Here is a 23,368-nt window from a genome sequence, read left to right on the forward strand (position 1 = left end):
TGAAAGAGATGTTCTTTCACAAAGAAAAGTGTGTTTAATTAAAAAGTTAATTTCTACCACAGTAAAAGAACAGTCTCAGAAGTTCCTTCCGTGATATTAAGGTTTTCAAGACACTGACTGGAAAAATGTAGCTACTAAGCACAGGAGTTTTGAAGTTGCTTGAAGTCATATTTCTAGCACTAAAATCCTTTTTCTAGGCTTATGATATTGGACAAGTTATTTTAAACCATCTGTCAATTGTCCTATCAGCAGAATGGTGACAAAAACTGTACCTCCATCACAGTGTGCTGGAAGGATGGAACAAATTCAATGTGTGAAAGTTCTTAATACATAGTCAGGCCTCCATAAATGACAGCTGTTGTTATAATTTATCTCTGAAGGGGCCTGCAACTTTGGCCACAGACCAGGGTGAACTTGACAATATTGGTAAGAGAAAGTGAATAATGAACACAGAATATTCACCAGTGTTTAAGCACAGATTGAAGTAATTTTAGAAGTAATTGCTAAAAACACCAAAATAGATACTTTGGAGAGGTCTAATCAGCTTCTGAAAATCGAATGTCATATTCTGCGTTCTCTGTTAGGATTTAAAGCAGAGGTAGAAACAGGCAGATGTGGTAGAAAATGTCTCATACCAACCGCCCCCCCCACCTTCCACCCGCACAGGGACCAACTGGGAAGAGGTGGGACTGTTTCATTGAAGTCATACTAGGTGAGCTAGGGGACCTGGGTTGTTCATTTTTAGTAATATGTGCTCAATTCAAATACACTAGAGTATAAAATTCTCTGTCTACCCACAGTGGTGGTATTTGCTATTGGTTTATAGTTTTGGATTGTGAAGGTTTGCTTTTATTTAGTGTGGGGGTGCAGTGCCTTCCCACCAAGCCACTGTTTGGACTTTTGGGTAGCTAGTCCTCCTTTCCAGATGCATAGACAGTATAAGGTTTCTGCCCACAATATTCAGTCTTCTGAGCTGCAGGTAAGGCCCCAGAGGCTGGAACCAACTGCTTTGACCTGGTTGGGGTGGGGCCTCCTGCTCTCCATTAGAAATTAGAATTTAGAATTAGAATTAGAAATTAGAAATGTCTGTTCATGGGTTTTGGCAGGAGTGGAAGAGGAAGGCACTTCCTTTGGACACTGGCCACTTGTAACCTTTCTGTCAGAGAAGAAGACAATGCCCTCCTCTTCAACATTTACAGAAGCTGTCTTTGTGTGGTGCTGGGCAGAGAGCTGAGCCTCCAAGAGGGGCAATGGGTGTCATACTCTCTTGGCGGGCAGGACCCACATGCATAAGGGTACCCTTGGCCTCGGCCCCAGCCCACCTTTCACCAGCCTCTTCTTGGACAGCCACCCCAAACCAGAAAGATGCCCATTCCTGGCTCAAGTATTTTTGACAACATGTGCATTTATTTGTATTAGAAGTACAAACGTAGGAATCCAAATACAAATACAGAGGGCGACCCAGCCACCAGGCCCAGCTAGCCCAGGGCAGGGCACGGCCTAGAGGGTGCGGCAGGACCGGACGGGCGAAGCGGGGCGTGGTGCCGCCCGTGTCGCCAAGGCACGTCGGGCGCAAGTGCGCCCTCGTTTCACTAGGACACCACGAGCTGAGCTGCACGGCTAGCAGGGAGTTACATCCTTGTGAGAGGGGAGGAGGACAGTGAGACCTCAGAACCATCTCGGGATAGTGGGGAAGGGTCCGAGATGGCCCGAAGACTGGGAGTCAGGGCTTCCAGGTCCATGTGGGATGACAGGGGAGCAGGGACTGTTGGAGGCCACTTGGTGAGGGTGGGGATCCTGGCCTGGTCCTTGGTCCACTTTCCTGGAGAGAGGTGGGCACACACACTTGAGCAGGGTGGACCCCTTCTCGGGACCAAACTCGGCTACACTGTGTGCTCACAGCCAATTCCAAGATGCTCTCAGGCTCTGGAATCCCTCTACCTCCCTCCCACCTGAATGAGATGACTTCACAAGTAAGAAGGATTCCATTTAGGCAGAGAGCAGACCAGTTCTTTCTCCCTCCCTTTCTGCCTGGGGCATCTCCCAGGGCTCCTGATAGTTTTACTTTCCACACAAGCTTCAAAAAGAGAGGACAGTCGCATTGTTCACACTAGACCTGATTGATGCTTTCTCATGTTGTACATGAAAGCTGCATCAACAAGTGTGAGGACGGTTATTTGCCACCTACATCTTGAGAACTACTTCTACCTAATAAGATAATACTGGCCACATGCACAAAAGATCATGGAATCACTCAGATGTGCACCCAAGTAAAAATATGATCAAGAGTTCTCAATAGGAGGCAGGACTGTTTGAACTCAGAACCAACTTCTAATCAGGTATTTAAACTTAACTTTTTTTTAAAGAAATAATATGGTCCCATATTTCCAGAAAATATAGAGACTGTCAGTTTCTCTCTTTCTCCCTCTCTCTCTCCCTCCCTCACTCCTTATTCCTTAACTAAATGCTTAGTTAGCTAATACACTATCACTAGGAAAACTGATCCTTTCTACTAGTTTCAACTACATTTGGGGTGGTGGGTAGAGTAATACACATGTTAATAAGTTGTTCCAGTTTTACCAAGGTACATACATACACAAATACACACATCACTGTATGTAAACACAAGATGGCCCTTTGCTTCTTATAAGACAACCCAGGCCCAATCCCTGAAAATTATTACTCTTCTAGTATCTTCCATAGAAAATGCACTCATGAGGAATGACCCTTTCACACAGTCCAGGAGCTGCTTGTAAAGAAAAACATATCATGTAGTTTTATAAATATATGCATGTAAACATTGTTCACTAGCACAAAATTAGTCATTTTGAAGGTCAAGAATGATTGAAAGTATCTTTTACAATATCTTAATACAGTTATTCTAAACAGATAATATAATAGTAAACACTGTAAATATAATCAATATATTTTGCCTGTGTCTACTTCTATCTAAAAGTAAAAGTCTCAAGATAAATTAGGGGGGATTAAAGCCTAGACCCAAACTGTGTAATAAGAAGCTTATTGATTGTCCTTTTGGGCTAAGAAAATCTGTGGTGTCTGTAGATGCATCCATTTTAGAGATAAGAGTTCTTAGCCATAAAGATGTTATCTTCATGAAAAAGAATTAAAAAGTCAAGTGAGGTAAAACAAAGCAAGCAAGCAAACAAACAAAAACCCAGAAGCAACCAATAAACAAAAATAGGTGGAGTGTTCTCTAAAGGTATAATTTCAAGTTTGATTGAAACAAGGTAGGCAGACTAAGACTGAAGGGACACAGAGAAGTTATAGAAATATTTTAGGAAAGCAACCTTTTAAACTATAATCTGCATATCTAATATTTAAGCTAAAATTAAGCTTTTCCATTTTCTTTTTAATTTAAGTTCTCACTTTGTTATTATTTGGGGTAAAAACATTAAATCTTCGTTTTGGATCAATAGCTAAGGACTAGTATGGAACATGAAAAAGGATATAGATGATGATAATGGTTATGATGATGATGATGATGATGATGATGATAATGATGGTTATGATGATGCATCATGGTTTACCTTCTAGTATCTTATCCTATGTGGTTCACAATTTGAAATTTTAGTCATCAAGTTATGTGAATTTTCTATCATTACTTATCTTGTAATTACATTACAAGTCACTTCAGAATGCAGGTTTTTTTTCTTCCTTTTCTATTTTTCTTCTTTCTATAGATTCTAGGCCTACCTTGCAGTAACCAGTGCATGGACTAAATGAATGGGGCAGCTTAACTGAATGGCAGATGGGTTGGCTGGGCTGTCATGGCTAGATATGGGATAGACTGGTATCCCCATCAAAGTGACTAAATTATTTTTCTATGTATTTGGGGGGCCTTCACTCAATTGACAAAACTGACCCTATAAAATCCCTCCTCACAAATATAAACAGTACACAATAAAAATCTATTTCAATAAATTCTAAACAAATAAAAGCACTCATCATTTGTTCCTGAAAATCAGTCTGACTGTTAAGACTTCTACTTTTTTTTTTTTTGAAATTAAGAACTTTAATCCTTTTGTGAATAAGATTCGTGTGAGAAACAAAGAAGAAATGCCAAATAACCAGAAAAAAGAAACTGTGGCAGCTACCTTTTCAATATGGGAGATTTCTTTATTAGAATTCAATCCTCACTATTCTTTCCAGTCTGTTCAGCTTAAGCTATTCAACAGACATAGAGAATCTTGTTTTCCTGCAGGAACCACTATCACCCTCACTTTGTGGAGCTAGTCCACTGGGCTGAGAAAACTGTCTTGTGGTTACAAATCTGAAAAATGAAGTGGTGGAAGTAAGCCATTATCTGAATAATGCAAGCAGAACAATTTACATTTCCTTCAATTACCTGAATGTTGCATTCAAACAGTGTTTGCTTTGTATGTGTGCATGTGTTTGCGTATGTGTGTGTACATGCATGCATATGCATTTGTGCACACAAGTATGTATGTGTGTGCATGCTTGTGTGTTTTGTCTACCAAATTTTCTAGTTCATGTTCCTATGTTATGTAATCTGAAAAATCTACTTGGTTAGCTTCAAAACATTGAAAACTTGTGACTGTTCAACTAATTTTTTAGCACTAATTTAAACTAGTCTAAATTTGTGTGTGTGTGTGTGTGTGTGTGAGCAGAGTAATAAAAGGCTTAAGGTATTTTATTGACAACATTAAAAGCAAAGCATCATTTAACTAAAAGATATTTTGAAGAAAAATAATAGTGAATAGTCTTTCTTTAATAGAACTAGACCAGGTTATAGCCTAGAATTGCTGACTTGTAATCAGAAGAAAGTTAAAAGGAGGAATGGAAATGGTCTAGTCTCTAGTCTTCAAAACTATCAAACATGAACGAAGCCAAGTTCTTATTCTCCCAGAGCTGTAAGTGACTGAAATATTATCTTGTTATCTCAACAGGTATCTGCTTTCTCCCTATAATGATAGAAATTTATTTCTAAAGTAAAAGGTTAAGTCAACAAGGAATACAAAAAGGGATTTGTCATTTAGCCTGAACTGTTATTTTATTTTATTTTATTTTTATTTTTATTTTTGGCTCTTTGGACATGATTTTACAATGTAGAGGTACTTTTAAACCTTGTGAACCTGAATGTTTCCTACAGGCAAATTTGAGAGAAAGAAATAGGCACAGATTGCAAGCTTCCTTAATTTTGGGCAATTTGAAGAGGACTCAGCATAAAGTTGTGAATTTAACATTTACAGTATATTTATAATCTGTTTTTACCCCCTTATTTCCAGACACTTTCCTAAATATTTTAAAAACAATAGGGTTCTGAGCATTTCAGTGTATATTTATAACTGATTACATTTACCCCAAATCATTCATTAACTTTTCTTTCTTACAGAAATTGGGTCTGAAACTGCATATTAATATAGTTTATAAACTCTCAGAAGAAGCAACTGTTTGTAAGATCATGAAGAGAATTCAAAGTGCTTTGTGTCTTGAGAACATTGATCTGATATAGTGATAAGTATAATGCTTGGAAACAAGTTATAATTCTTCAAGTTTGCAAAATAAATCACAGAACGTTTTCAGTTATTGGCAGCTGAGATTAAAAAAACAATCAAGGAAGAAGAGGTTTGTTTGTCTTTTTCTAGCCCTTTAGATAGAGTGCCCCATTGCTTCCTAGTTGTGGCAAGTATATGTTAATGCAAAATGGGGTTATGAAATACCCACTTTCGTTTGCAGAGTATGATATTTTGCAGAGAAGCAAAAAATATGTCTAGACACTTTTACTGTAGGAAGGTATGCCCAGATAAAAAGACTTGGTGTGAAGGTTCTTTGTGTACACTCACATCCCATCAGAAGCACTATGTCACTGACTTTTAGATTGGTGCCAATTTCTCTTATGTAGCCTGAAAATGCTTTGCCATAGAGGACAAACATTTTTTTCAATTGAATCCACAAAAACTGTATTCTTAACTGATTTGATATACAGTTAAGGATAAGAGTGCTTGGAACACACACACACACACACACACACACACACACACACTGAAAATCCTGTCTCCATCCATCCATCAATAAACAATAAATAAAACCTGACATGAATATATGTGATCACAGGAAACTGAAAATCTATAAGATGTCTATGATATAAGCTTAATCTGTTATTTTAAGGCATATGTTGGGTCAAAGGGGGGGCAGTATTGGCTGGGTCAAAAGTAAATTGTACTAACATTTTCTTTCTCTGCTCAGTACCTGAGAATCTCTCCTCTGGTCACTGGTGCTGAGACTTTGTAGAAACTGAAACTTTCTAGGCTCTGAAGAGGAATTTTTCTCTAATTTCATTAATGTGGAATGCCTTTTCTTTTGTCTCCCTCTCAGCCTGGATGGAGCTTAAAGGAGAGACAGTCACAGTTGTCAGCATGGTCCACAGTGGTAAGAAATTAGAAATCCTTTCAAAATACGTAACTCTCATCTCTGCAACTTACAATATTTCCAAAAGTGAGGAATACAGTAGCACCTTTAGAATATCAGTCACTTATGCAAATTCCTCACCAGCTGCCACAAAAACACAAAAAATATTTCTCAAGTCTAAATGCAAAGCAAGCTGGGCAGAGCTGTAAGGGTGCTGGATCTGGGTGGAACAGCCTTACACCCATGCACCTCACACATACACTACTAACCAAGCATACTGGTGATGGAGAGTCCTTCAATTTAAGAGAGATACATTTTCCTTACATTCTTCCTGTGCCTCTCCTCTTTCTTCCTCCAAAAGGTAAACTCTTACGTGTTTAATAAGCAAGCCCCTGAGCTCTGCACTTACGTGCCATCTCCTATACTGTGGACTGAAGGCTTATATCAGGAGTTGAAATTGATAAGGAGAACTTGAACAGACAAGCCTGCAGAGAAACTGACATTGGTATGTTCTGAGGGGCTGTTTGAGTTCTTTTTAGTCAGAACCCAGAGTGGGTAGATTGCTGTATGCACAGGAGTCTATTTTACAATTTGTGAGTGAACGTTTATGAGATTCTCTTGAGATAAAATTTTCCTTTTAGGAAAATGAACCATGAACTAATGTTTAAATCAGCAGGATGACTAAGGTCAGAGAGAAAATGGTTGGATTCAGAAAACAGGTTATTGGCATGTATATCCTACACATATAATTTTATAAGAGTTGCCAACAACTCTCAAATATTGAGTAGCTTTGAAATAAGAGGCATCAATATAATTTTTAAGGAAAGATTGGACTAAATTTATCTTATAAAAGTGTTCTTAGGTTATTTCACTTCCAAGAAGAATTTCACTAGAAAATTCATTTCCCTCCATAACTACTTTTAAGACATAACAGGTTGAAATTCTACATTTTGTTAGATATTATAAATTCACAAAGATGAAAATTATGTTTGAAGAAGACTGACTTTGGACCACCTTCCATTGGTACTCAGTGCTTTGGTGGGATATGGTAAGATTCATGGTAAGTAGTGCCTCCAGGACACCACTGCCAAGTGTGGGGGAGTATTTTATGTATGAGAGACAGAACAAGGATGCCAGTATGTGAAATTCTCTAATAAAGTAGAAATTTCATGTAAGCCAATAGGTTCAACTTGTTTCTCCACAAATGTTTATCATTATTTTAAGTTTTAAAATGAATTTGCTAAGTGGAACCCAATTGGCTTGTGGCCTATATAGCAACTAGCAAATCAAAAGGCAGGGAGACCACAGGAAGGAAAGCAATGGACTTGGATGTCTCACACTATATAGATTCAGTCCTTGAAAGCTGGGTGATCGTATACCAATGTATTTGCATTCACTTGATGTGAATGATGTTTCATAAATATAAACAGATTCGTATTTTACTTTTCTAGCCTCTTCTACTCCCATCCCTTTATGTCTGGTAGTCATTCCAGTAAATTGTGTGAAATACACACTTTTATATATTCTCTCTGTATGTTATTTTACCTTTTTTCTGAGTAATAATTGTACTTACAATAGATAATTAAAATAAAACTTTATGGTTTCCAATAAAATTAATTCAATTTTCTAGGTGAGAAAGATGAGAAGTACAGAGATACTGGTACCAAAATTTTAGTACCAAAAGTAATAATACATTATTAATGAACAGGTGGGACTGTTTTTCCTATCAATGGTGGGAGTCTTCTGAAGAGTCTTGTGAAGTACATACTGGCATCCAGTTATAACAAAGAACTAACATTGAGAAGCAAATTAGTTTTGTGTTATAAAAATATCAAAAGAGTAATAATTTCAGGGGATTTTTTCTTTGGGATTTTGCTACATATTCATATTTCAAAGTATAAAATAATTTTGTTCATCAAAATATATCATTGATGATAGCCATTGCCTTTTTTTTTGCATCTAAAGTTGATTTGACTTGAAAGTTAATATTCACTAAGAAAATTTTAAATTCCATCTATATTTCTTTCACACTTCGGAAAACATTTTCAAGACAAAGGCTTATGATTGCTGTAGACTTGTCTTTGCAAGATGAAGATAATCATTGAACCTGTAATAGCATAATCTACCCAAGACATATACCCTGGGGTTGTGTTTTGGTCGAGTAAAACACAACTCTTAAGGTAAAATGTTGAACTCCAACTGAACTAATCCAAGAATGAAAATTTAAAATACTGCTGACTTTTAGTAGTTTGGAATTAGTAATTACCTTCTGATGTTCGGAGATAATCAACATCATTGACTTCAGCAACATGAGAATTTTGCAAATCATATTTTTTTTCTCAACTGGAAACTTGTGGATGATGCATATACACCCTTCCCAAACCAAGGATGAGATTATTAGATAAAGAAATGCTAACTAACAATGATAGTGCCAGAGTAAAAGAGGCCACAGAGAGAGGAACCTGGATCAAAACTCATTGCAGTTCATACTTGAACTCAAACTGCCCAGGAACACGGGCAGCTGAGGTCAGTATGAGTGTGTCTCAGCAAGCAGTGACTCCACACATGTGGGCACTGGTGCTTCTAAGAGTTGCTAAGGAAAGATATAGAAGGGGTCTTGGCATAAGAGAGCCTCTCAGATATTTGCTTGCATGTTTTACAGATTTCCTTGCAATGACAGTTGGCAACTGTTTCCAATATCAAAAGACCATTCATAAACATCACCAAGGTACAAATTCAATAAGGGATTAGCAAGAATATCACTTTAAAAATCAATTAATATGTGTGCGTGCGCTTGTGTGTGAGTGTAAAATACATAATAGAAGTGGTTGCCATGTACTCCTGCTCTGCTCAAAGGTAATGTATAACTTCAGATAAACTGAGCAGTGTTTTTCCTTCCTACTCCAAATGGTCATTACTGGTCTAGGGAGGGTGAAAGTAAAGAGTAAAACCTAGTGCCCTTTACTCATCACCACAGCAACATTTAGAGATACAGGTATCCAACCCAATAGACCAAGTTGAAGAGCAGGAATGATGTAGGGAAAAAGACCCTAGAATATGAGTCCAGCTCCAAGATGTCTATGTGAATACGTCCCTTTCTCCAAGATCCAGATTTGCATTCTTCATAGCAGCAGAAGAAGCTCTGACAGTCTTTGCCATCCAGACACTCGTAGACACAGGTATCTTCAAATTCCTGCCAGTACACAGAATTGTTTAAAGTGATCATTGCAGGTGGTGGTGGCCTCATATCAAGGAGAGAATAGTTCTGTAGGCAACAAGAACAACATAAAAATCATCATGTAATGCAATAAGAAAAGCCTGAGGTAAATCAAGCAATAGGTGCATGTTATATTTGTCCAATAGATAAGAAAGATAATGCCATGCCCATTCCCACACAACCCCAATCCCTGAACTGGACAGTTTAATCTTAGAGTTAAATCTTCCAATTATATATCTGAAAATGTAATGCAAAAAAAAAATACAGTGCAGTTTTCAAAACTTGCATATATCAGGTATTGGTGAGGGAAGCTGAGCATATTTTCAGATATGTAGTAACTATTTCAAGTTTCTGTTCTGCCTACTTTTCTGTTGATTTGGAGTACATATTGTGTATAATCCCTTAAATGTTAAGCATTACATATGTTGAAATGTGGAGAGATAAATTTGCTTTTTTTTCCTAATTAGTAAGTAGTAAAAATATGGTATTATAAGACTGATGAGAGAATCTTCTTATTCAATGTAATTAAGGTAAAAAATGAACTTTCAGTATGTGGTGGCCAGACACTACTTGTCACATACAGAGAAATAGCCAAAAGTGTGTACAATTGAAATGTTTTATTTTCTACTTCCCGAGCTCTCCTCCTGATGTGGAAAAATCAGTTTAGGGCCTGTATAGGAGAGAGGGTTGACTTACATTCACTCAAAAATGAGAGGAATCACTCTTAACTTTGAGAGGTGGCTTCAAATAGACTTGACAATTCCTCAGGCACTTGTTTAGCTTTTCCAGATAACTATGAATTATGTATTAAGTTGAAGTCTGTTAAGAAGATATATTTATAAATTTGATTGAATGATGTGAGAGTATTAAGAATTATAGTTGCCTTTCTGCTTTAGTTTTATTTGTGTTGGTTGAACTGAGGGATTGAAGTGTGCCAATGGAAGTAGTGGGAGCTGAAATCAAGGGAGGGGTGGACACACAAACTTAGTTTTCAGCTGGCTGGCTAGCTCTTTTGTTCCTTGCTTGGGGGAGAGGGACCTTCCAAAATTCATTAGAAAGCATCATGAGTACCTCTTATGCAGCTGACCCTTGAACAACATGGATTTCAATAGTGTGAGTCCACTAATATGCAGATGTTTTTCAATGAATACAAGTCCAGTACTGTAAATGTATTTTCTTTTCCTTATGATTTTCTTAATAGCATTTTTTCTCTAGTTTACATCAATGTAAGCATATAGTTTATAGTACATATAACATATAAAACATATGTTAATCAGCTATTTGTGTTATCAGTAAGGCTTCCACTCAACAATAGGCTATTAGCAGTTGAGTTGTTGGAGAGTCAAAATTATACACAGGTATTTTTACTCTGTGTGTGTGTGTGTGCGGTGTGGTGGGCAGCACCCTTAACCCCTGTATTATTCAAGGGTCAGCTATATTTTTTTAAGGGTCAACTGTATTTTTACCCAAAATTATTGTTACAAGAAACATTGTACACCTTTCCTTCTACTTCTGGATTTCAGTTTGATTGAATATGTTTATAACTATGTGGAGCCAAAAACCAGAGAGAAGCAAGTAAAAGTGTAGAGCACTCAGTGTCACTACTGGTAACCTTTTGGTCATCCTTTTAATTCAGAAGTATTTGTGTGTGAGGTCCAACCCAAAGTGAGATGTCCCAGACCACATGTTCACTAAGCATTGACTACTCCACACATACCAATGACCAGTGAGGAATGTCATGCTGAAACCTTCTACCTTCTTCCATGCCTTTGGGTAATGGACAGAAATGAAAGCTTTGTTGTTCTATAGGCTCTACTGTGGACACATCTCCTCAAGGTTAATAGTTCTTAAACTTGGGTGGGTAAAAATCACCAGGGGAGGTGGTAGCAGAAAAAAAAGTTGATTCCTTCTGTACTTCAGTGCATTTGAGGAATCTGTATCTTTTTGGCAAGCTTCAATTGGAAAAACCTGCCTTTATTACATAATTGCATACGTGTTTTGACAGTATTCAGCCAGATATTCATCCTTTCATTTCTTCAACACTTTGTGCCTGTGTAGTGACACACAGATGAGAAACATGGCCATTATTGGCAGAACAAGCCCAAAGGAAGGTATTGACCCAGAATGGGCATCAGAAGGCTCTGAAAGGGTGGGGACAGATCTTTAGAGATCTAAAGGGTAACCAAGGAGCTGCAGGCACATGAGCAGCAAGGTTTCTGGGGCCAAGGAAACACCCATTCACTTCTTAATTTAGCAAACTAAAGAATCGTGATCACTGAAATATAAATAAACCTGATCTAATAATTAAGAGGGCTTTTAATAAATAAATAAGTATGAAATAAAATGAATTGGATTTTATAATATTAAAATTAAGCTTAAGATGTTAAGAGCCCTAAACATATGTTAAACTCCTTACATACTTTTTAAAATGTATATCTCTCATTTACCATAAAAATTTCAAACTGAGCTCAAAGTGGAGATTTTAATTAATATGTCTCCAAGGTCACCTGCAGCCAAGCAGGGTCCCTAACTCTCCCCTGCTTTCCCTGCATGTATAATGCCGTCTCTTGACTCCCCTGGAAACCATGTGTTTCCTGGGTGGCAGGTTCTACTCCACATATGAAGTGGTTAACCTTGAATTTTACAGGTTAAGAAACTGAGGCACAAAGATGTTCGAACAGCTTGCCCCAAAGTGCATACATGATTGTTAGTGGGGCCTGGCTCCTGTTCCTCATTGCTCAGAGACTGATCATCTCTGCAGATGTTGGTGATAGAGGGCCCCTTAACTAGCCTGACCTTGTGGATCTTTCAGCATAGAATTGAATACATTGAAAAATATCATGAAAAGTTTGAAAATTCCCTTTTCTTTTTTTAAAAAAAATTGTTTATTTTGAGAGAGAGCACAAGGGTAGAAGCAGAGAGAAAGAGAAACAATCCCAAGCAGGCTCTGCACTGTTAGTACAGAGCCTGACACAGAGCTTGAGCTCATGAACCATGAGATCATGACCTGAGCCAAAGGCAGAGTCTTAATGGACTGAGCCACCCAAGCACCCTGGAAAACTCTATTTTTCTTTGGTTATTTTATGAACTTTTGTTTTAGAACTCTCTGTGTCTTTTCACCTGGCCTGGAGCCCTTTCTCTCTGAATTGTTTTTCTATGTACTTTCTTCAAGGTCATTACACTTTTTCTCTTAAAAACAAAACAAAACAGTTCTTCTGGTTTTGTGAAAATTTGTTTGTTTGTTTGTTTGTTTGTTTGCTATGTAAAAGATTCTTTCTTTTGGCAGTATCTTTTGTATACCAAAGGTGTCAATATTTCTTCTTCCACTCCCAACCCCTTGACTGTGTGTGATAATGTGCTTTCTAGGCCTCAAGCTATTTGTTTTGACCTATTTTTGTTTAGAGCATCCCCACTCCCAACCCTTTCCATTACTTTTCCATCTGTTGCTATTTGGAAGCATTTGCTGGCAAATCTGTAGTTCTCTGTGGCTTCCCACAGCTGTAACAGTGTCTTCAGCACTCACCTTCTGTTAGAACTAAAATGATACACTTGCAGAGTATAGATAACCAAGCAGTCTCCTTTAAAAAACATGTTGAAATGCACTAAACATAAATTACTAATCATCAGTTAGAAAACTATGTATTATATACAGGTGGGCATAAAGCATTCAGTGTAATTAGTGAACTGATATTTATAAAGAAATATAAGTAGTTATATACAAATTTTGTTATATGATAAAAGGGTAGCTCAAGTCAGTAAATTTTAGACATTTCTCAATTTTTCAAAAGTTGGATTCTTACCTCAAGCCACATACTAAAAATTTAGATGCATTACTAATTTAATTTAACAATATTATAAATTATTGTACCTTCATCAATATTTATAGGCCCTAATTTCTCCATATTTCAGATTCCTTGTTATTAGAATGGGTTAGGTTACATGAACTGATACATGAAAGCACTTTGAACATAGTGTTGAACAGATTAAGTGCTCAAAAGAAAGTGACGGGGAGTTAGATCATTCTGAGGGTAGGGAGGACCTTCCCAAGAAAGACACAAGAGGCAGAGACCACAAAAGGAAAGGCTGATAGATTTGGCAACAGGAGACTTAATACATGTGGAGAAAAGCACAAGAAATGACAGTGACAACATGGCCATGAAACTGGAATAAAACTACATAACAAAAAACATATTAATATGCTTAGTTATTCTGTATGTGAGTATAAATTTTATGTTATATAAAATACAATATACATAATCTTTAATATAAATAACTGGCAGATTGTGTCTTTTAAAGTTTAAAAAGTTAAAAGACATGAAATAGTTATAAATGTTCTATAAAAACATATAAAAGAAGACATAAAAAGCAATTCACAGTAACAGAAATGTGAATAAAAAATAAACTGAAATATATCCAACTTTGTCAATAATCAAAGAAGTGATAAAGGAACAGTTTGTAGGAGCCATTTTTCTGTTTGTCTATCCAAAGTTCTAGGAGGTAGGTGTCTCATGCTGCTCATGGAGCCAAGCAACTCTTCTGGCCCAGTCTTTTTGCTTCTAGGAATTTATATTAATAGTCACAGGTATATACAAAACTGTAGTGATAAGAATATGTATAAAAGTGAAATGGTGTGGATTAGCCTCATATCCAGTCACAACTGTCTGTGCATCAATCATTGCAAAAAATTCAATAATTAAATGATCCTATAAAATAATATTGTAACACAGAAACTTATTCATAACATATTTTTGAGTTACGAAACAGAAATATGTATGTATATGCTGATCCCTGGGTAAAAGGATTATGATTATTTTTTTCATTTTCCAAATTTTCTAAATTGGATATTTTAAAAAAGTGTACACACTTTTGAAAGGAGTGTGTGCAACACTCATTGTTCTTCAATACATGCATACATAAACAATAATATCATTCATTATTAGTTTAGTAAGAGTTCTCAGAAATATTTGCACCTTCAATGCTATACATACGGAGGGGGCTTGTAGGCTTATTCGCTCATGAATCCACCTTGAGGAATCTGGATTCAATAACTACAAGAAAACCAGAAAAAGCAATTAGAAAATTTCTGTGGAAATCTGCTTTACAATCATCTTAGTTAAGATCAATCTTTCACATGTGATTACATCAATCCATGTCACTGGTAGGTAAAGGCGAAGAGGTGCTTGCTTTATGGTCATATTCGTATCTTCAGAATGTTTGTCTTTTTAAAAAATGTCTTGTTGAATTAACTAGTTATTTAACAAGTGCATAAGATCCTTAGGAATAAGAATCATTTATTGCAAACTATCCTTCCCCTACTTTTCCAGAAAATCTTTGCTACTGGAACTCACCGATGTTTTCTTCTTAGTGGTAGTTGGTTTTCTACAACTTGAATAATAGTTGAGGGTGGCGTACTCCATCAGAGCAGCAAAGACAAATAAGAAGCAAACGGTCACAAAGAGGTCCATGGCTGTCACATAGGACACACGGGGCAAGGAATTCCTGGCAATGGTGCTGAGTGTGGTCATGGTCAACACTGTGGTGATGCCTGTACAGGGCATAGTTATTAAGTTGTAAAAGGAACAATATCAAATTCCTCCATTCTAACAGTGTTTTATTTTTAGGTAAATCCTTTTTGACATTGCATAAATGTAATAATACTTATAATTTTAATGTCTATGAAATTTTGCAAGCAACATTTCCATAAAGTTTTTATTATAGTCTTCACAAAAACATTAAACTACCTGAATTAAGTCACCACCTCTCAATTTATTCAGAAATTCTCAAATTGTTTCATATTTTGTCTTTTATGCAATTTGTGAACTCCCACCCTTCTTTGAAAACAAGATGAAGTACTACTCTTTCTGAGGTCCTATTGCATGCACCTCAGAGTTGATAACATGTGAATCTGAACTACCATGTGCCTTCTATGTACCTCATATCTGTATTAGCATAGATAATTGCATATGTCTTTATGGTTTTTGCATTTCTGTCTCCCTAAATAAATTGTGCAATCATTACAAGCAAAACTGTATTTTGCTCATCTTTTCTTACCTATCACCAAGCATTGTACCTGGCATTTTTGGCATTCTGATGAATGCTTCACATGGAATGCATTGATTCATTGATCAGTTAATCCATAATACTTAGTGTTGGTCTGACTTTGACTATTTTGCTACTTAGTGAGTCAATTCTAAAGAGTTAATCAAAGACTGTGGAAAAGATTTAGAAAAGAGACACCCATGTGATGGAACTTTTGAAAGGAAAAAGAAAAAAGAATGGAGGCTACTAAACATGAAAAAGAATGAAATGACTGGATGATTACTATGCAAAACAAGTTAAGGCTAAGTCTCCCCTAGATGAGCTCCTGGGAAAACAGAACCTGCTAGAGCTGTTGGACAGGCAGGCTAGTGACATGGATCCTGGAATCACAGGAATATGGACATTAATACCCTCTACCTGTGTGGTTGAATCAGAATACTATAAAATATCTGCCAGGCAGTAATATTCAGTGATTAGGTAGATATGATAGATAAATGCACATTATTTCCCACCTTTTCTGTAGCATTATAGCTCCTGTGTAGTGAATGCCTCCCTTACTTTTTCAGGGAGGATAGTTAGGGCCAGTTGGAGAATGGGGCTAGCAGTACAGGGTGGACAGCTTAACCATGTGTAAAAGACATTGATCTGGAAGTCAAAGCCCCTGGCCTTGCTCTGGACCTGCTCAGTATTTGGTCACTTGCTTTCTTTGAATCTGTTTCTTTAATCACTATGGTGAAAACAGAATGTCAGGCTCTCCTTACTGTAGGTGGGAAAGTTGCATACTTAATGTAAAAATGCTATGTAAATATGGGACACTTTGGGGACTCAGTCATGTTGGTTAAGCATCCGACTTTGGCTCAGGTCATGATTTCATGGATTTTGAGTTTGAGCCCTGCATCAGGCTTTCTGCTGTCAGCACAGAGCATGCCTGGAATCCTGTGTTCCCCCATCTCTCTCTGCCCCTCCCCTACTTGTGCACTCTCTCTCAAAAATAAGTAAACATTTTTAAAAATGCTGTGTAAACTGGAAAAGTCTACACTGATGGCAGGTGTATTTTTATACAAAAAATATTATGCAATCTAACTTAAAAATATGGTGACCATGTCATGTCTACAGATATGTAGGTAGGAAATTTTTCATTAAATTTGGGGAGTTTTAACTTCATTTATTAAAAAAATTGTTAATTTTAAAAATTTATTTCTGAGAGACAGACAGAGAGAGTGAGCGCATGAGCAGGAAAGGGTCAGAGAGAGACAGAAAGAGACACAGAATCTGAAGCAGGCTCCAGACTCTGAGCTAGCTGTCAGCACAGAGCCTGACATGGGGCTCGAACCCATGAACCGTGAGATCATGACCTGAGCCGAAGTTGGACGCTTAACTGACTGAGTCACCCAGGCGCCCTATTTCTTCAAAAAATTTTTATCTTACTCATTTTATTTGATCTCATTCTCTAACACCAGTTATAGCTGTTATACATCTTCATGTTGTCCCACAGACCACTGGGCTTTGTTTATGTTTTAAAATCTTTTATCCTTCTCTTATTCAGATTAGATAAATTTTGTATGATGGTCTTCAATTATGCCTGAACTTTTTTCCTGCCATCTTGAATCTGCTCTTAAGCCCATTTAATGAATTTTTCCAATTCAACTATTATACATTTCATTCTAGAATTTACTTTTTAATACACTTTACTTGCTGAGATTATCCATCTGTCCATTTATCAACATTATATTTTACTGTAAGTCCTTTAACATTGTTAAACTAGCTGCTTTGAAGCCCATGTCTGCTGATTCAACATCAGAGTTGTCTTTTTATATTGACTCTCTTTTTTTCTTGATCATGAGTCATACTTTCCTGCTTTGAAGAATGTCTACTAATTTTTTATTTTATGCTTAATATTGTGGATGATACATTACAAAGATTATGAAGTATGCTATTCTTTTTAAAAGCATGTTAAATGTTTTCTTTTGAGAGAGGGTTAATTTACTGATGGTTCTTGATCTTGTGATGGCTTGGTGCAAAATTTATTCAAAGCAGTCCTACAAGTCCCCCTTTAGTCTTAGCCATAGGCTTTTTGGTGTCTCAACTAAATATTCTGGTGTTAATGACATTTCTACACTCTTCTAGTGTAAATCTATTATCTTCCAGCATTACGTATTTCTAGTATCTCTATTCCCTTAATGCCATAGTGGTAACTCTTTGTCAGGACTTTTATAGTCTCAAGTTGTGCAACCATTACAACATATTATATTCTTTTGAAGCTGATATTTAAAGTCATGCTTACCTGGCATTTATAATTATGAGGTGGTAGCCCCAAGAATAATTACTAAACTGGTGTTGTAACTTTGTTGGATGACTTACCAATTTTATTATGTATTTTCTATAAGCATGCAAAACTAACACTGGTAGAGGATATTACAGGTTAAGTTTTTTCCTCAAACAGTTCTTTGTTGTTGAACAAAGAATAAAATAACAAATACAGAAAAGGCACCATGTAATGTGAGAGAGTTTGCAAGGATTTTAAATTGAGGCAGCTCCTTCTTTTTTCTGAAAGACATTTTTCTGGGAAAATAACCTATATATTCAATCTTATATATTATCTGTCTTCACAAATCAAAATATTGAAAGTTAGGTACTGTTCCTATCATAAAGAAAAATTGATATAAAATGTTGCACAATTCTAAAACCACTGAAATTTAATGTTTTATGGAGAGGACTTGGGGGAAGTCAGAGGAAAATTCATGAAAAGACTTGGAAGTTTAGTGTGTAGATTATAGCTGAAAAGAATGATCACTCTCTTGTTTGATGGTAAAGTTGCTATAGACAATCTCTTCTGTTATTGAGAAACTAATGATACAGTGTTCTCAGTCCTCAAAAGTGCATGAAAAATTGTCTCCTTACACTGATGTAATGAGATTTTCAGCGTGACAGATTCACAGGACATGACTACATTTTTATGATGACATCATCCTTAGAGCATAGTATCAAAGATGCAATTGATTTGTTCTGAACCCCTAACCCCAACTTATTTTATGTGGCACACATGGAATTATATTGTCAGAAATAAGAGTCTAACTTGACTATTGAAAACAATCTAAGCACATTTTTTAAATTAAGTTTTTTTAATGTTTTATTTACTTCTAGGAGAGAGACAGCGTGATCAGGGAAGGGTCACAGAGAGAGGGAGTCACAGAATGAAACAGGCTCCAGGCTCTGAGCTGTCAGCACAGAACCTGGCGCGGGGCTCAAAATCACGAACCGCGAGATCATGACCTAAGCGAAAGTCGGACGCTTAACCGACTAAGCCACCCAGACGCCCCTTAAGCACATTTGAATTAAGTCTTTTTCATTGGAAGTATTTTTACGAATACTTCTGTATTAATATTATACAAAATGGTAGAAGAGTTTTGTTGTTGTTGTTGTTGTTGTTGTTATTTTTAACTCACCTAATGCTGTTCTTGCTGGTGTAGCATCTTTTTTGATCCAAAATGACACCCAGGATAAAACCACAGTCAGTATACAGGGAATGTATGTTTGAATAGTGAAGTATCCCATTCTTCTACTCAATTCAAAATATATAGTCATGACAACATAATCACCTGTAACAAAATATTGTCAAAAGTATAACAACTTTATTTGGTTAAAAAATAATTCAGGGAAATAATTTTGTTAAATGTATGACTCGGACAAAAATATAGAGCTACAGTATAAGTTGTGAAAAAAGGTCAAAGTGTTGGTCTTCTTATACTTAATTTTTATAAACTTTATTTTATCCATGGCTCTGCAAGGCATTTTACTGGCCACTGGAAAGACACACAAACAAGCATATTAATTGATAGAGGAGTCAGACATGCACATCTATTTCATGACAGATTATTATACAATGAGCTATTATTGCTTGAGTCAATCTGGGTGCTGCATGTTTAAAATCAAGGGTAATATGATGGAAGATAGGATTCAGCAGGCAGAGAGGAAAAGATTAGGGCCTGAGGTCTCTGGTCAGGAAAAACACATATTTTTGGAACAATGCTAGGAGTGTCTGACCACAGGATACCCTCTCAGGTATAAAGTTCCTCTTAAGAATCTAACAGACACCACCTACTCCCTCCCTCTCAGATTTCCCTCAGGGGTTTAAGAAAAGACTATGTATGGCCATAGACGTCCCCCCTCCTCATATAATGGAAATGAGCCAATCAGGAATGGGCAACCCAGCAACCAGAGCTATACAGTCAATAAGGGTAGAACCTGAGAGGGAACAAAAGGGAAGGGAAAGGAAGAGGAGGGCTAACCAAAACCTTTTTAAACAAAGACCCTTCCCTATTGTCCAGAGCATTCACTTCCTTACTCTGTAGAGAGAGTTTTCCTACTATTCTTACTTTCTAATCTTATATTCTAATAAACTTTAGCTGGCTGCTCATTTTGTGTCCGCCTCTTCATTCTTCAAAGCAGCACGAAAACGAATCCCGGTATTGTGGCAAAAAATCCTGCAACAGTAACATCACAAAATCCACCCTCAAGCAGATCCACAGAAATTTTTTTTTCAATAGTAACAGAGCTATACATAAACTTTCATACATAAATTTGTGTAACAAATTTATATTTCTACTTTTATAGCATAATTTTAGCTTATCAATCTTGTACTTTATGTTTTACTTTATGTTTTCATGTTGATCTTATCCTTTCATGACTCCAGCAGTTAGGCTGTGCCAACCCAGAAAACAAAAAGAAGAAATCATTATATGACTTTCTGCTCCCTCCTGCTACAGCAAAACCACACTATAAAAGAGTTGGGAGGGAAATCGTTGTTGCTAGAGATTCCATAAAATTCCTGGAGGATAAGGAGAGGCTCCATACTTAATGCATGAGACATTTTATTCCAAAATCATCTCTATTTATGTGTTTTCTGGATAAACTCCTGTGGAAAGCATGTCTCTCCCTCCTCCCATTTGACTTTCACTATTCAACATGTTGGATCCAGCATGTTGTGTCCAGACCTAAACTATCATTTTCCCCACATCAGGCTCTTCTCTCACCAAAGCCAGGTCATTCTCTCTATTCAAGGCAGAAATCCAGAAATCACCTGGCAGTCCTTTTTTCCCCTTATTCAATTCCTGCATCATTCCCAATTCCTTTCCCCACAAGCATCAGGTTCCGTTACAGTCCTCAGCTTATCTCCTAACAATCAGTCCTTTTCCAGACCATTCTGTGTCCTACCATCAAAAGAATCATTATGAAATCTGGCCATGTGTAGCAACATGGATGGACCTTGAGGGTGTTATGCTGAGTGAAATAAGTCAGGCAGAGAAGGACAAATACCATATGTTTGCACGTATAGGAGGATTAGGAGGAACTTAAAAGAGGAACAAGGGGGAGAAGAAGGGGGGAAATGGTGGGGGAAAGGGAGAGAGGCAAACCATGAGAGACTCTTGAATGCTGACAAAAACTGAGGACTGATGGATGTGGGGGGCAGGGGGGATGGGCATGGAGGAGGACACTTGTGGGGATGAGCACTGAGTGTTATGTAGAAACTAATTTGACAATAAACTATTTGTAAAAAAAAAAAAACAAGAAAAAAGAAAAAAAATGGATCATTATAAAACACAAATATCATTATATCCTCCTAATAATCTTTCACCACCACCTTACTACCTTTTTATTATTGTCATGGTTTTAGTATGGTTTATATCACTCAGCATACAATGCTCCTTTCCCTATAGTCATTGAACTTTGGAAATCAGATTCTCCCCAAGTCCTCAGACATACCAAGATATTCCCAATGGGTAACTAAATTTCTTCTTATCTGCCTAGGATGCTCTTCTTTTCCTGTCTCTTACAAACCAGCAATTCCACTCACCTTTGAATCTCAGGTTAGAAATCAATTAGTTCACCAGGAGGTCCTCACTGAGCCCCTCCTGACAACTGTTATTCATCCCCTTCTATAATGACTAATATAATATATTTTTTCAAACCAAAAATCTGGTAGCATTAGAGAATAGATCACACTTGTTTACCAAGGTTACTTAATGATAAACAATTGATTAGTGTTTATTTATTGAATTTTTTACTTTAAAAGATTGATAGGGAGACTATATTGAGCCCATATGAAAACTGCCTTTCAATAATTAGAATTTTTCTTTGTAGTGGTGTTGTAGCAATATTCAGGATGGTTGATAGAAACATCAATGTTGAGATCATTTTCCAAGAAACATTTAAAATTTAAGCAAATTAACATTTCAGTCCAAAAGAATCAGAATGATTAACCTGAAGCAATCAAAAGACACAAAGATATTTTTCTAATATGAATGCCAAATTACATAATTTCCTGAGGAAATATTATTGAATTATGTACAATATTTAAATGCCTTTTAATTTTTACATAAAATTTCAGTTAAAAACCAAAGAGAAAACAAACAGTAGACAGAAAAACCAAACATAACAAATCACTCTAGTAGTTATGAACATAACCTCAATGAAATATACAAACAGTTGAATAATTTCTTCAGCCACGATTTTAGCATCCTGAGAAAGACAAAGAGGGACAATTCCAGAGCAGACACACAATTCATTTTAGCAAACCTCCCTGCTTTCCCCCAATCTGAGGTAAATGGACTCTATACACCTATGCTCAACATACAAATTTGACTAATTCAGAGACCTGCTGAATGTCCCATTGTCAGGTATGAAAACGAGATGGAATGTCAGGAACTAATTCTGGGCCCTGAAACTATAACTCAGTAGGCTCTTGATAAGGTTTTGGGACACACTCCAAAAAGCAGTTCCAAGGAACCTCATGGTTCCAATTTTCCAGCATCCATAGGATACAAATACCTGGGGAAGCAGTGACAGGAGGAATTGTGGGTTCTAAGCCCATTGCCTCTCACAAGAAGTGCTACACATGGCCATTATACCACTCATCCTAAATTGGAAGGAAGAGGCCTTGGGGTCCTGATTTCTAGTTACATCACATTTTTCTGTACACAATGAATTTGTGTAGGCCTTAGGTAAAATATGTCCTCAGAAGAGGCAAAAGCCCTTCCCTATATCTGTAAATATGTGGCTGAAAAGTTTTGCAGACAGGCTAAGTACATTACTAAATTATATTTGTCATTAGTTTTAAGGCTCTAGACTGAAGAATGATGTTGCTCTTTTTATCTGCTCCCCTTCTGCAAATGTACATATATCCACACACATACATCCACATACATAGACACTCACACACATCCATGGACCTAGTCTGCTCCAAATTGTGTGTGAAGTTTCAGCTCCTGCTTCATGCTCCTTGTAGGCTTTCTTTCCCTCTCTGTGATGTTTAACCATGTGCCCTGACCAGTGTGCAGCTTCCTTAATGCAGTTCACAAACTGGACCGGAATGATTTTGATTTTCTGTGATCACTTCTTTCCAAACAAAGGTGCCTGGGTGTTTGGTTGATTATTATAGCAATAATAAGGATCTAGCACTCACAGAGATCTTCAGCGTCTACCCTGGAATGTGTCTGATGTCCACTTCCCAAGGGGAAAAATGGAATAGAAATAGTTGGGGAGAGAATGAGAAGCTTCTCTGATCCATCAAGGTAAAAAGTCACCTTGAGCCTGGTGGATTTATAAGAAAAAAATGGCTCTTTTTGCCAATAGTTCATTTTCGTGCTTTTCTTTCCCTTAGCCAATGTAAGGAAAACTATATGAAAGCATTGACAACTTTTTGAGACAGCATGTGTAGTACTA

At 36.9% G+C, this 23,368-nt stretch overlaps 1 protein-coding gene across 2 annotated transcripts in view; it reads right to left on the bottom strand.

Moving 5' to 3' along the window:
* Window positions 1-1,393: 1,393 nt before the first annotated feature.
* The window catches only part of GABRG3 (gamma-aminobutyric acid type A receptor subunit gamma3), a 729,891-nt gene continuing 707,916 nt past the window's right edge, over window positions 1,394-23,368 (bottom strand). The window contains exons 7-10 of one of the 2 annotated variants that reach the window (XM_039218219.1): window positions 19,093-19,245; window positions 14,956-15,152; window positions 14,596-14,655; window positions 1,394-9,655 (exon numbers count right to left, since the gene is read on the bottom strand). In XM_039218219.1, the coding sequence (XP_039074150.1) occupies window positions 9,374-9,655; window positions 14,596-14,655; window positions 14,956-15,152; window positions 19,093-19,245 (692 nt within the window). In that variant the 3' untranslated portion in view covers window positions 1,394-9,373. Of the gene's footprint in view, window positions 9,656-14,577; window positions 14,656-14,955; window positions 15,153-19,092; window positions 19,246-23,368 lie in introns of both variants that reach the window. The other variant, XM_039218220.1, reaches the window with a different exon arrangement.

Source organism: Hyaena hyaena, unplaced genomic scaffold, assembly GCF_003009895.1.
Source record: "Hyaena hyaena isolate Hyena2069 unplaced genomic scaffold, ASM300989v1 scaffold_752, whole genome shotgun sequence".
Lineage (NCBI taxonomy): Eukaryota > Metazoa > Chordata > Mammalia > Carnivora > Hyaenidae > Hyaena > Hyaena hyaena.